The 13,682-nt window shown below is 39.5% G+C and overlaps 1 protein-coding gene across 3 annotated transcripts in view; it reads right to left on the bottom strand.

Annotated features, from left to right (window-relative positions):
* LOC145770433 (cell growth-regulating nucleolar protein-like) overlaps positions 1–13,682 on the bottom strand; it is an 81,692-nt gene that overhangs the window by 51,663 nt on the left and 16,347 nt on the right. For all 3 annotated transcript variants that reach the window (XM_082582076.1, XM_082582079.1, XM_082582077.1), the window contains 2 exons: positions 11,461–11,578; positions 5,739–5,846 (listed from right to left, as the gene is read on the bottom strand). In XM_082582076.1, the coding sequence (XP_082438202.1) occupies positions 5,739–5,846; positions 11,461–11,578 (226 nt within the window). The remainder of the gene's footprint in view (positions 1–5,738; positions 5,847–11,460; positions 11,579–13,682) is intronic.

The following is a 13,682-nucleotide window of genomic DNA, read 5'->3' as shown; positions in this document are numbered from 1 at the left end:
ATGCCATTGTTTGACATTTTTGTTTTGCTGTTTATGATTTGGTAAGAAGAAATAAATGGTTTTACTTCACATTCTTTTAAATTTCATAACCATTTGTTATAAAACTATCCTTTTCACAACCACAGGTGAAATTTTTTCGGAAAATTAGATTGATTGGTTGAATATTTATCCTCGGACTGGGAAAGTTTCTTGCAGAGCTTAATCTTGGCAGTTTCGCATACTTGTAGACTGTAGAGGCTTTCTAACACGACATATACATGAGATCGACCTATACTAGAGTATATAGTACGATAGTGCAGCTTTCTCATAATTGTTAATGTATTGTGAAAATATATACATCAATTCAGTGCTTATTGAAGCAAAACACGAATGACAGTTTTGAAAAATCAGGGTTCGATCTTAACGCTAGTCCGCAAGCCAATGGCTAGTGAAAATTCGCGCAGACTAGTAGAAATGTTGCAGTACTAGTCCGTGGGGCTAGTGAAAATATTAGACAGTGAAAAGCTTTGATTTACAAAATGGCGATTGGCGACGTCACTCTGAAATACTGCAAAAATTTATTTGCCAGAGGCGAAATTGCACAAAGAAGGCTGCAAAGTCGGTCAACTGAGCATGTGACTACTTTTTTTGTTTTTTTCCCTCGTTGGATTGCTACCTTGTCGTAGTTGAAAAGATTGTGTGCCTCCGTGACCTAAAGAGTTATGCTGACCCAACAAGCCAGACAGTAGAGGCCTAACCAAACACAATCTATCCAATTAGTCCACTTCTTTTAACAGTGAACGAATATTATGAATTGTACCAGCCTAGCGAGTGGCGTGTCATCTCGTTCTACAGATGCACACAATGTAATATTACAACATAAATAAATATTAAGCACACATCATGCCACATTTATTTTTTATGTTTTAAAATTGCATTGTTTGCGTCTGTAGTACGAGCAGGTGTTTTTGTGCGTATTGTTGCTCTCTTGTGCGTACTGAAATCTGAAAGCTTTACTTTTGTTAGTTTCAGTCTAAGCCAAAACACTTATCTTAATACGTCATCAGACAAGTGAAAAGTCAGTAAACTGGTCGGACTAGTGAAAAATCGTGCGGGCAAGTGAAAACGGGGAGCAACTAGTTCAGTGGGCTAGTGAAAAAAAAAGTCAAGATTGACCCCTGAAAATGCATTTTTTCTTTAAGCTGTATTCACGTAATTGTTCATTGTGTCGTAGTTGCAACTCGATAAATTTTGATAAAATCGATTTCATGTTTGAAGTCACAGAAAATCTAACGTACATTTGGATAACTCGGGAAATGAGAAAAAACATTCAACCTCACATTCGCTTTTTCGCTACAACGCGTTTTGACTTAGAAGTTGTGCCTTACGGCGGGGGAAGATGAGCAGTGTACTGTGAGCGACTGAGCGTGCCGTGCGCATTTCAGTAGTAATTCATGTTCCAGAGAAAGCCATACGATCAGCTGTTGTGTTGCGGGCAAGAGCAACATAGGCTGTTTTTCGCTTTCAGCATTCTTTAAGTCCGTTTAAATGAGCTAAATCTCTTTCGCGAAGTATTTTATCTTTGAAACACCACTTGTAATGGCCATTTTTGTTGTCCTTCAACCATTAATTTACAGGGGCGCCACCCCCAGGCCCCCGGAAATCGGTGCGTGTGTACTTATGTGATGACACATGGTGCACTTATGTGATGACACATAGTGTACTTATGTGATGATATATGGTGTACTTATATGATGAAACATGGTGTACTTATATGATGACACATGGTGCAGTTGGTGCACTTACGTGATGACATATGGTGTACTTATGTGATTAAACATGGTGCACTTATGTGATGATACATGGTGCACTTATGTGATGACACATGGTGTACTTATGTGATGAAACATGGCGCACTTATGTGATGATACATGGCGCACTTATGTGATGATGCATGGTGCACTTATGTGACGACACATGGTGCAGTTGGTGCACTTACGTGATGACATATGGTGTACTTATGTGAGGAAACATGGTGCACTTATGTGATGACACATGGTGTACTTATATGATGACACATGGTGTACTTATGTGATGACACATGGTGTGTTTACGTGATGACACATGGTGCACTTATGCGATGACACAAGCTGTACTTATGTGCTGACACATGGTGCACTTATGCGATGACACATGGTGTAGTGGTGTACTCATATGATGACACATAGTGCACTTCTGTGATGATACATGGTGCACTTATGTGATGACAAAAACAGACTTGGACGACTGGATAATTCTAGTTCTGCAATTCGACAAATTAGAGCGAAATGTCCATAATTGTAATCTAATACGGTATAAAAACTTGTTTGCTCTAATTGTCGTTCTTAAATCCAATCTCCACTTTTGCTAAAAAATTTAGTTTGTCCAACAGTATTTTTTGGCAAATGGAAGGATACTGCGCTCTTATCAACGTTATACAAAGAAAATGCAATAAAACGATCAAGGTAAAAGTGTCATTCCTTCCCTTGAGCAGCAAAGTCATGAAAAATTCGATTAATTGATCAATTCACTGACGTTACAATGTAGTGTACATTATGACGTAAGTGGTTTTGGCGTTGTGATAGTGGAATGACACTTTGATCGCGAGTTGTCACATTGGCGTTTTTATCCAACTAAAAAAATATATGTGACAACTGCGTCCAACTAATTCTAATGTAGCTTAAATTCCACTCTAATTTGTGAAAACTTGGGTAGCTCTAATTCCAATCCTAGTCTAATTTGTAAAAGCTTAAATTATCGTACTCCAATTATATATAATTCTAATCTAATTTCGGAAGACTACAAAAATTCTAGTTGTCTAAGTCTGGACACAAGGTGCACTTATATGATGAAACATGGTGTAATGTACGACTGTACGTATGTGCATAGGCGCCAACTTTTATTTTTGCACGGGATGGCCAAGGGTATGAAGGTGAATCTTGAAAAAACAAAAGTGATGGTGAGTGGAGCAGAAGGAACAGTTGTTGAGAGCAAAGTAGATCCCTGTGGAATATGTGGCAAGAGAGTGATGAGAAATTCAATGCAATGCAAGGAATGTGGAAAGTGGGTACATGCAAGATGTGCTAATGTCAAGAGAGCCGCAACAAGATTGGCGAAGTGTTTTGTTTGTGGGAAATGCAGTAAAGAAAGGAATGAAGTGGAAGGCCATGATGATGAGTTCTGCCATGGCATAGAAACAGTGACAGACTTCTGTTATCTGGGTGATCGGATAAATGGAAGTGGTGGATGTGAAGCAGCAGTGACAACAAGGGCAAGATTGGGCTGGGCAAAGTTCAGGGAATGTGGGGAAATGTTGCATGGCAGAAAATTTTCACTAAGGATGAAAGGAAAAGTATATCGGAGCTGTGTGCGGCCTGCAATGCTATATGGTAGCGAGACATGGGTATTGAGAGAGAGTGAACTGGCAATCCTGAGAAGAACGGAAAGGTCAATGGTGAGAGCAATGTGTGGGGTGAAAACAAGAAGGGAAAAAAGGACTGAAGAATTGTTGGATATGCTAGAGATGAGAGAGACCATAGACCAACTGGTAAGGGCAAATGGAGTAAGATGGTATGGACATGTGATAAGGAGGGAGGAAGGAAGTTTTATTAGAAAGGCACTAAATCTAAAGGTGGATGGGAAGAGGAAACGCGGTCGTCCAAGAAGAACATGGAAACAACAAGTGAAAGATGAGTTTAAAAAAGTCGGACTGAAGGAGGAAGATGCAAGGGACAGGGTGAAATGGAGAAAAGGGATTAAGACAATTGCTGCGCAGAAACAATCGGCCACCCCCACTAGTGGGGAACAAACCGACGATGGATTATGATGATGATGGCGGATAGCACAATATGGCAACCTAAAAGCTTTCAAACTGCATGTTTTTGTTTGATTTTTATTAAGCGTGTTTCGTAGATGCAATTGTCTTTTCACACCTGATTTGTAGCTTGATAGTTTACAAAGCAACTTTAAAACAAAGCACAGTAGGTATGTAGTGAATTTTATTGTTATGTTGCTGCTCTGACACTTAACATTTGGCAAAAGTATTTTTGCAAACAGCAGCTCTGTCAGTTCAACTGGTCAAATTGTCATGGTAGATCGCAAGTAAGTTTTTATGCGCCTGAGTGCACTAAACGATCGCTTCGCCTTGCAGGTGGTGGAAGGCAACGATAAGTATATTTTCACAATGCAGACCACGTTTGGAAGCATTAATGAAATTGTTTCATTGTAATGTGATGGAAGGACTTACGTGATAGATCAAGTAATAGATTGTAATAGATCAAGCAGTTGCAAATCGAACAGAAAGCTCTACCTTTGCATCTATTGCATTCTAGCCACGGGAATTCGCTCCTCACGATTTTTGATAGCTTCTCCCTTCAACAGCGATTATCCTGCTCGTGCAAACGCCTTTTGGCAGTGGCACACTTTTGTTTCGTTCAGGCGTTTGATCACTTTCATGCTGGCTGAAATCCTGACTAGAGTCACTAGACGCAACAAAAAATGACTCAATGGAGGGCTGCAATTTTGAACGCTTTTTCGTTGGCATCTTTAAGCTGAATAAAACTGGAATGTCGGCGAAAACTTTTACTGGACAACTTTTCGTAATTTTTTCTATGATGTAACAAACAACTCCTATGTCAGACCAATAAATTCCAGCCTCACAGTTTGTCACGCATTGACATGCAATATTACTGCATGAAGTAGATAACAAAGTAGAAATTAAAGCATGAAGTAGATGACAGTACACTCCAGTTGAAATCGGAAAATAATTCAAAATGCAAAATCTTGAGCAATTGAAAAAGGTTGCTTTTATTATTGGGAATTGGCAGGGGGTGTAGCTTTCCTCGAATAGAATCATGTAAATGTGTAAATTTGCAGAACGTTAAAACTACTACTTTACTAAATGCACTTTTTAAATAAAACTCAAAAAGTTTCGAAAATTGCATTTTTTTAATGAAATTTGAAAATAGATATTTATGTAGGGGGTGGAGCTATCAATCATCGAGATAATTTTATTTCCAAGTATTTTATAGCTGGAATAATTTATAGCGATATTATGAGCAGTTTAAAAATTTTCAAAAAATATTTTTGAGGGAGGCAATGGAAAGATCGTATTTTATTGATTAATAAATCCCATTGTAAACCTAACAAATGTAACAATGACTTATGACAAGTAACAAATAAAACGATCGCAACAACAACAAGGAAAAAACTCGTAGCCACGTGTTGCGTAATCTTCACGTAGCTTGCTTGATGTTACGCGAGTATCATGCTTGTGATAAAAACAACCATTTTCTTCGCAATACTGTATTGGTTCACCTCTTGCTTTACGTTGACTTGAAGCGAAAACCAATGATCAAAAAAAAGGTTTAAACGTCCGTTCAAATTACATTTATTTGCAGTAAGTAATGTAACCTAAACGAGGTGGCTGCCACCCCGCCACAGCGGTTACGGGGTGGCGTGGCCACCCCGTAACCCCGTAAGTCGGCGCCAGTGCATATGTGTCATCACATGGTGTACTGTACTTACGTGATAACATGTGGTGCACTGTATTTATGTGATGACACATGAAGGGCACAAAACAGCATTTGATTCCACATTTAGAGATCGGAAATGTTATTGTAATTGTGAACAATCTTTCTGATTACTTTCAGATTTTTTGATTGGTCAATAAAATTTAATTCAAAAACCTAGTTAGAAATTAAACACTGACATCTACTGACCAAAAACTTTATCTTTTTTCTTGGTATGTTTCCATAGTCTTGCAGTCTTTTTAGCAGAAGTATGGCTCGATGACTAAGATGTTTGGAGTCGTGTATTGTCATTTCAATCTAATAATAAATGAACAAGTTGGAATAATCAGATTGGTTCCATGATACATAAAGGTATAACCAGATGTGGGCATTCTTGCCTTCTTGGACCAAAAGTAGCACATGCTAATTTTACTATTACTAGTACTACGATATTAAAATAGATTGTTACCAGTTGATAAAAATAGTGCACAACCACTAGTTTTGTCTTAAACTGACTCGAGGAAGCACCATTCAAGTACCATGTGAAGTCAAAACGGCTTTGAAAACGAGTCAGGCTATCATTCCTTTACACTGCCATTTCAAAGGCATTATAGAAAACACATTATAGGTGAGATGTAGCCTATGCATCTTTCAAAAGCACAATCACTTCAACAGCACACAGGCGTCTGAAGTCAAGAAAAAGTTTCCTTGCTTCAGTTGTCCCATTAGGTCAAGACGGTGTCGCCACCAATGTGCGGGTTCAACTATGGCAGGAGGGACTGGCAGCCGGACCGACATTGGCCAATATGGAGCTTACACCCATGGAGACTTGGACAGCCTTCCTCCAGGAAAACGTGAACCGTGGAAGTATTGGCGATGCCTCAACCGCTTAAGAACTGGTATTGGCAGGTGTAAAACCTTGATGAGACACTGGGAGTATTCCATGGGGAGCACAAGTTGCAAATGCGGACAGGAGCAAACGATGCAACATCTACTCGAATGCCCTGACCTAAAAGCAAGGTGCTCTGCACAGGATTTGGCCGAGTTCAACGATAGAGCAAGAGCCTGCGTGATGCTCTGGGCTTTGGCCGTGTGACACACGATGAAGAAGAAGACTTCAACAGGCGAGTCACTGAGTAGGCTACTACCCGCTTTGGCATTAGCAGGTCTTTTCCAACCGAGAAAAGTCTCCCCACTGTAAGGAATGGGTGCAGGGCTGTAACCAGCGGCGCAACTAGAAAAAATCAAAGGGGGTCGGCAACGAGAGAGAAAACTAACAATTATTTGTAGAAGCGGATATATCACAGTTAGATTGTTAGAATATTAGCCTAGTGTAAATTGACAGCGCAATGATCCAATTCTGTGACGTGCGAACTGCGAAGCAACCTGTTTTGCTCTGTCTGCGCTTGCTACTCACTCTCAAAAAAAGTTTCCCGCACTATCGAAAGTAGGCAGCAAATTGTTTGCTCTCCAGGCCCACATTTTGAAAAGTAGTCCACACAATCTTAGGGTCTGGATACACGTCAAGTTTGACAAGATTTTAAAGAAAATTTAATTGCCGTCTTTTTGATACCAACATTATAAAATTGGTTAAAGAATGTGTGAAGTTGCAACCATACAAAACTACAAATCAAACTAGCATAAAGCCAGCTGCAGTTTCGTTTTGTGGGTTAATAAGGTTGCATCCTAAGTTAGCCAATTTATCAAATTTTAGAAACGAAATTCAAGGAAAATAATTCTTTTTTAGTTTCTCCACCTTCATTCTCGTAATCTCGTAAATTCGTTACGTAATTCGTTCGTAATTTTATTACATTAATCCCAACCTCACAGAGGTACAATGTATTTACATTTGTTTTTATTCAACCATTGACACAAGTTTGTGTGAATAAATGGCGGTCTGTTAATATTTTGTATTGCGGTTTACGCGACTTGATCGTGAAACAAGTTTGGTATGCATAGAACGTAGCTTGAACGGACACACGTTGAGTAGTACGTAAGTCTCAGTCTAGTTAGTCATCCCTCTTCTTGAAGTTGCAAATCTTAAAGGGGGCTGTCATGCCGACTAAACAGCCCCCTAGTTGCGCCCCTGGCTGTAACTACCTTCGATGTAATACAACTAGGCACCAAATTGCTTCATTTCATTGTAAAATATACAAGTTAAAAACTAAAGTAAACTTGTTAATTACCTAGTTATAAATCTACACGCAGCCTACAAGCCCTACATTATTTTTCATGCAGGATCTTGATTTATTACTAAAAGCTTTTGTCCTAGCTTACTTAGGGCCCAGCTCCAGCCACTTAATGTTTGTGTTTGACTCCGCTCATTTTGCTCTTGTGGAATTTACATGTTGATAAAATACCGAATCAAATATCATAATTTTTTGCAAAATTACTTTGTGATGCAATAGTTTCAATTCTTCCAACGTTCATACTTTTTATTTGAAGAACTGATGGATATGTTGGAGAGTTGGAGACTATTGAACAACTTCAGGCCTCGAAATTCAAGGCGAACATATCCGGCTGTCCGCGTAACAACAGTGAATCAGCGTAACAAAACTGAATCCTTCGCTAAGAATCGATGGGAGTGCAGGTACTTCAAAACTAATCACGCGCAACTTAGTTCAAGTGTTACGTCACAATGTCTGGCTTTGATCTCCGTAGTAATATTGACAAGGCAAGGTTGGTTACAAAATTAGATTATAAATACGAGTAGGCCAGGGCTGCTCAACTGGCGGACCGCGGTCCGAATCCGGACCTTCTGGGTGTTGATGGTGGACAACTGGACATAGATGCCAACTCCAGGGGGCGGGGGGGCGGCGCCCCCCCCCCCGTGAATTTAGCTCGGAGTGGCTGCCCCCCCGCAAATTATTTTTTAAAAAATCCTAAATTAAATGTTTCTAAGTTCAGATTTGCGTTAGTTTGACCTTCATTGCGGATCGATCTCAATTAAAAGATCTACTTGTTGCAACAAGAGCGCTGCTCCTAAGATAACAAAAGAAAGAGAAGTACGGTAGCCGATAAACGCCAGCATGGTGCCGTTGAAGCTTAGTAACAATGATTGAAAAACGTTTTTCTTGATTTCTTCTGCTTTGTTTTTTCTTGGGAGTGTCAATAACGAGGTGCTGTTTGCTCAGTTTAGTATCTACGCGTATTAAGAGCTAAAGTTCAAATTGACCAGCATATAATTGGAAGTAGCCTACAGGCCTCGAAATTCGTTTTTGTTGACAGTGGACAAACGTGTCCGGTCTGAGCAGCTATCTCGGCGGACAAATTAAGTCTCACAGCTGACACACCAGTTTTAGCCGTCGATCGTTATGATTATTCACTTTATCTTGTTAATAATTCTTCGCCATTTCAGAACTATAACTACGGTTTTAGAAGGCTTTTTAAAATTTCAGTAAAGTCACTCTGAAAGGCTTTCATCAGACCAACGACTTGCGCTTGAAGAGTCAAAGCGCTGTGTAGCTGGTCAATACGTCACATAACTGATTAACTTCCATCGAACGAGGTCGTGTGGCTTATTGCGTCACAATGCTCTGGGCAGGAGTCGGAAAATTTCTACACTAACGCTACTATTTTCTGCTGTGCAAAGTTTCACAGGCTTTTTTCTTTAAGTTTATTTTTGCGTGTCATGTGAGCGAAAGTGAACTTTCCTTGGGTCTTTTCTTTCTTACTGTAATACCAAAACTTAACAAATTTTGTTGCATCTTGCTGTAATAGCCTACTTGTATAATCTAATTTAGTAATCAACTTGCAGTATCATTATTACTCGGAGATCAAAGCCAGACATTGTCATGTAAAACTTGAACTTAATTGCGCGTGATTAGTGTAGAACAGGGGTAACCAAACTACGGCTCGCGGGCCAGAACCGGCCCGCTACGTGTTGCGGAAATAACAGCTGCACTACAACTGTTAAGGAAAAAAGTTACCAAACTTTTTGTAAAGGACTGACGTTGCTGTTGAGCTACACGCAACTTGCTTGTCCTGCTAAGTGCTAAATAATGATTTTCCATATTGTTTCTTCTTATGACATCACAAACTTTGTTGTTCAAAACACCAATGTTTGATCAGTGCGATATCTCTGTTTAGGCAAACCATACCAGCCAGACTAGACAATAGACATCATAAGCAGAAGGATTTGGACAATTTAAGTCAATGGGGATTCTAAATAGTTGTATATCTTTTCGCAATTTGCATCCGGCTCGCAGCTGTAATCTCGCAGCAATCCGATGAGTAACCCTAACCCTCAGAGAAAAAAGTTTGGTGACCCCTGGTGTAGAAGTACCTGTACTCCTATCAATTCTTAGCAAAGAATTCACCTTTATTACGCTGATTCAATGTCATCAATCGTTGAAGCAATGTAAAAATCGAAAGTTTTTTTTCCTTAAATGGAAGCTAAGGGATACAGTATCATATTCACATTTTCTAGATGCGCGCTAGAATGCACTGGAAATTATATTATCGCAACAATTGTTCGTGCTATGCAATGACGATTTGTATCGCTAGTTCCTGCGTTATTTCTCGGCGGACAAATATGACCGATCTAGATGGTACTTCTCGCGGACATCACATGCTGAGACGGCGGACATGTCCGATGTCCGCCGTGAATTTCGAGGCCTGAGCGTACATTATAAAGCTTGGCGATATACAATGGCATATAGACGCAAAAAACATCAATGCTGACAAACAAACATCAGCATTTTGAATGTAAGCAATCAGTCAGCTAGAAAGTTTGCCCTCCCCGGCAATTTTCAAAACCCGGCGCCTATGATGGTGGACCTTGAGCTTTTGGAAGAATGACCTCATTGCCATGTTTCAGGGCTTCTTTAAACAGATTTCTACTGGGAGGAAGCAATTTTTACTGCATCATACTTATCCTAGTTGCTGGGGGGCTTCGACTCCCAGACTCCTTAACACTTTCTCCTAAAAAAGTGGTTTGGTACAGATAGTTTAACTTTCATGGTTGCGTGTGAAATAACCTATTCACCGGCCCGCTAAAAATATTCAACTTGTCAAACTGGACTTTTGTTAAGATTAGTTGAGTAACCCTGGAGTAGGTTATTACAGCAAGATACAGCAAAATTTGTTAAGTTTTTGTATTACAGTAAGAATGAAAAGGCTCAGGGAAAATTCACTTTCGCTCACATGACATGCAATTTAAATAAACCAAAAGAAAAAAGCCTAGTGAAACTTTGCACAGCAGAGAATAGTAGCATTAGTGCAGAAATTTTCCGACTCGTGCCCAGAGCATTGTGACGCAAGAAGCAACACGACCTCACTCGGTGGCAGTTAATCAGTTATGCGGCGTATTAAACGGCTACAAGGCGCTTTGACTCTTCAAGCGCACGTCGTTGGTCTGATGAAAGCCTTTCAGAGTTTCAGAGTGACTTCGCTGAAATTCTAAAACAACCTTCTAAACCGTAGCTATAGTTCTCAAATGACGAAGAATTATCAAGATAAAGTAGACGATCGACGCTAAAACTGGTGTGTCCGCCGTGAGACTTAATTTGTATGCCGAGATAGTTGCTCAGACCGGGCACGTTTGTCCGCTGTCAACAAAAACGTATTTTGAGGCCTGAACTTGTAAGGGAAAATGGCATAAATGGTATGGGTATGTACTAAGGAGGAAGAAAGGAGGTTTTCTTTCTTCTTTATTGACTTTGAAGGTAGATGAGAAGAGGAAATGGGGACGTCTAAAAATAACATGGAAAGGACAGACAAAGAATTAGGCCGCAGACAAATTGGGACTGAAGGAAGAAGATGCGATGAACAGAACAAGATGACGAATAGGGGTGAAGACAATTGTGGCAAGGAAAAAAATTGACCACCCCACTGGTGGGGACAAAATCGAATCTGGATGACGATGACTGTAAGTTATGGTGAGTTCACAGCCAAGTTGAGCCAACAAAAAGTAAGCTATCTGTAAACTGACCTTTTTAATCCATTCCTGTTGCTTTAATTCTCCCTTATTTGGCTTTGATTGATAGCCACTCGCCGAGTATCTTTCCTCTTCACTGACGCAGGTTGTATGACTTAAGTATTCATCTCCCCTGTAATGATCATTTCTTGTAAGTGACAACTGATTAAGGACACCTATTTTAATATAAAAATATAATTTTGCAATAGATTGAGTTTAGCTTTTAGCAGCATAATTGTTGCGTACTTCACAATGTAGATATTAACGACCTGTTTTAGCCTGATACTGTGAGTTCGCTGTATCGCTGTTTCAGACCACAGTTCCCTAGTCATGTGCTATGACGAATGGTGAAGTCAGTGTGTTGTTTTTTCTGCGTTTTTCTTTTGGCTTAAGGCTGCTGTCTGTTGTGTCTAAGTATTGTCAGACGTTATTGCTGTGATTGCTGTGAAATTTTGTCGAATTAGTTGATCAATATGTAATTAGATATGGTGACTTAGTCTTTCCTTTCATCACAGTTGTTGATCTTTGGATCTTTGTCCACTTCCTCGTAGTAAGGATCGGGTCAGGGTTAATGCTACTACAGACAACACACCAAGAAAAAGAAAACCTAAAAAATCGTATCATGGAATGTTAGAACACTCTACCAAAACGAAAAACTTGATAATGTCATGCAAGAAATGAAGAAATTAATGATCAGCATTCTCGATTTGGCTGAAATGCGTCGGAACGGTAGTGGCAAAAAAGAAAAATGGTCACAATGTAATTTATTCAGGAAATCAAAAACACTCTAATGGAGTTGGAATAATACCACATTTGAAAGTTTGAGTTAATTTTTCTGGGTGATGGGCAATTTTAGACCTTGATCTTATCATAAAAAAAAGTTACACCATGACATTAGTCTAATACAAGGATATGCACTGTCAACAAGTTCTGCTTGTGATTAAGAAATTACCAAATTTTATGGCGACATTAAAAAGCTTTACACAATTGTAAACACAACAAAATACCAATTGTAATGGGTGTTGACTGTTGATTGCTGTCGTCTCTATTTAATGAAAGACACAATCAGGGATTTATTGGGTTTGATGTGGGCTAATACAACGTTCACCTGGCGAGATAAATAGCAACTGAACTGACAGAATGAAAGGTGACACAGATTGCGCAACAAGGACCGCTTGAAGGTTACGTGATAATACGCACACAAGTTCATTCATGTGTTGCAGATGCAAAGCAGGGTTCGATCTTAGCACTGGTCCTCTGGCCAATGTCTAAGAGTTCCCCGCGGACCAGTACGAATCGTTTCGCACTGGTCCGACTGTCTAGTGCAAAAATATCATCGTATTATGTCGTTTGATCGTTTAGAGCAGGGGTCGGCAAACTGCGGCCCACGGGCCAAATGCGGCCGCGGACAAACGTTTTGCGGCCCTCGAACAATCTTAACTTTTAGTGCATAAACTAAAGTTTCATCATTATCTATGCATGAATTTATTTTATATCATAACAAAAAGCCCTTTAACATGTCGTCTCTAATAAGCTGAACTATCGTAACTCCAAAAATGCAGTTTTGAGAAAATTGAATTTTAAAGTTCACGCTGTGTTTGCTGTACATTCATTTACAATAGTTCATCGTTCTGTATCGTCAAAACTAAAGTAGATAGAGTTACGATGCTTTAACAAAATAAACTGTAGTCTATAAAGATACCAAATCAATCAAAAACGCAATTTTGAAAAACTTGGACTTACGATAGTTCAGCTTATTAGAGACGATGTGTCCCGACATTACTCGGTAACTCCAATGTACGCTACAAAATCTCTCAAAATTATGGTCTGACGTTACTCAAAATTATGTACCCCACTGTCGAGGAATGACGCAAGCGAAAGCACTCATTGATTATGTGTAATTATGATGTAACAAAAGCGAAACTGTTTTATGCAGTAATTTTCCACAGTACTGTATTCAGTTGGCATGAGCAAATGCTGTAGCTAAGGATGCCAGCGCTAGGTTTTTCCATCTAGATCTGGGTTTTTTTGACCACTTCTGGGTTTTGAGTTTTTTTAATAAAAAATATGATAAGGTAATGTTTATTGCATCAGCTACGGTAGTCAGTAAGGTACAGTAGCCTAGTGAGTTGTTGTGAGCAGGTTTTTGATACATAGCCTACATATATTACGTCATGTGCTGCAGGCGTTTGGTGGTAAAGTGAATGTGAATATTCAGGTGCGCCATGATTTTAAGG

The sequence above is a fragment of the Aplidium turbinatum genome, chromosome 5 (genome assembly GCF_918807975.1).
Source record: "Aplidium turbinatum chromosome 5, kaAplTurb1.1, whole genome shotgun sequence".
NCBI classification, from domain to species: Eukaryota; Metazoa; Chordata; class Ascidiacea; order Aplousobranchia; family Polyclinidae; genus Aplidium; species Aplidium turbinatum.
Note: the sequence above shows the minus strand (reverse complement) of the source record. Positions and strands in the feature narration are given on the sequence as shown.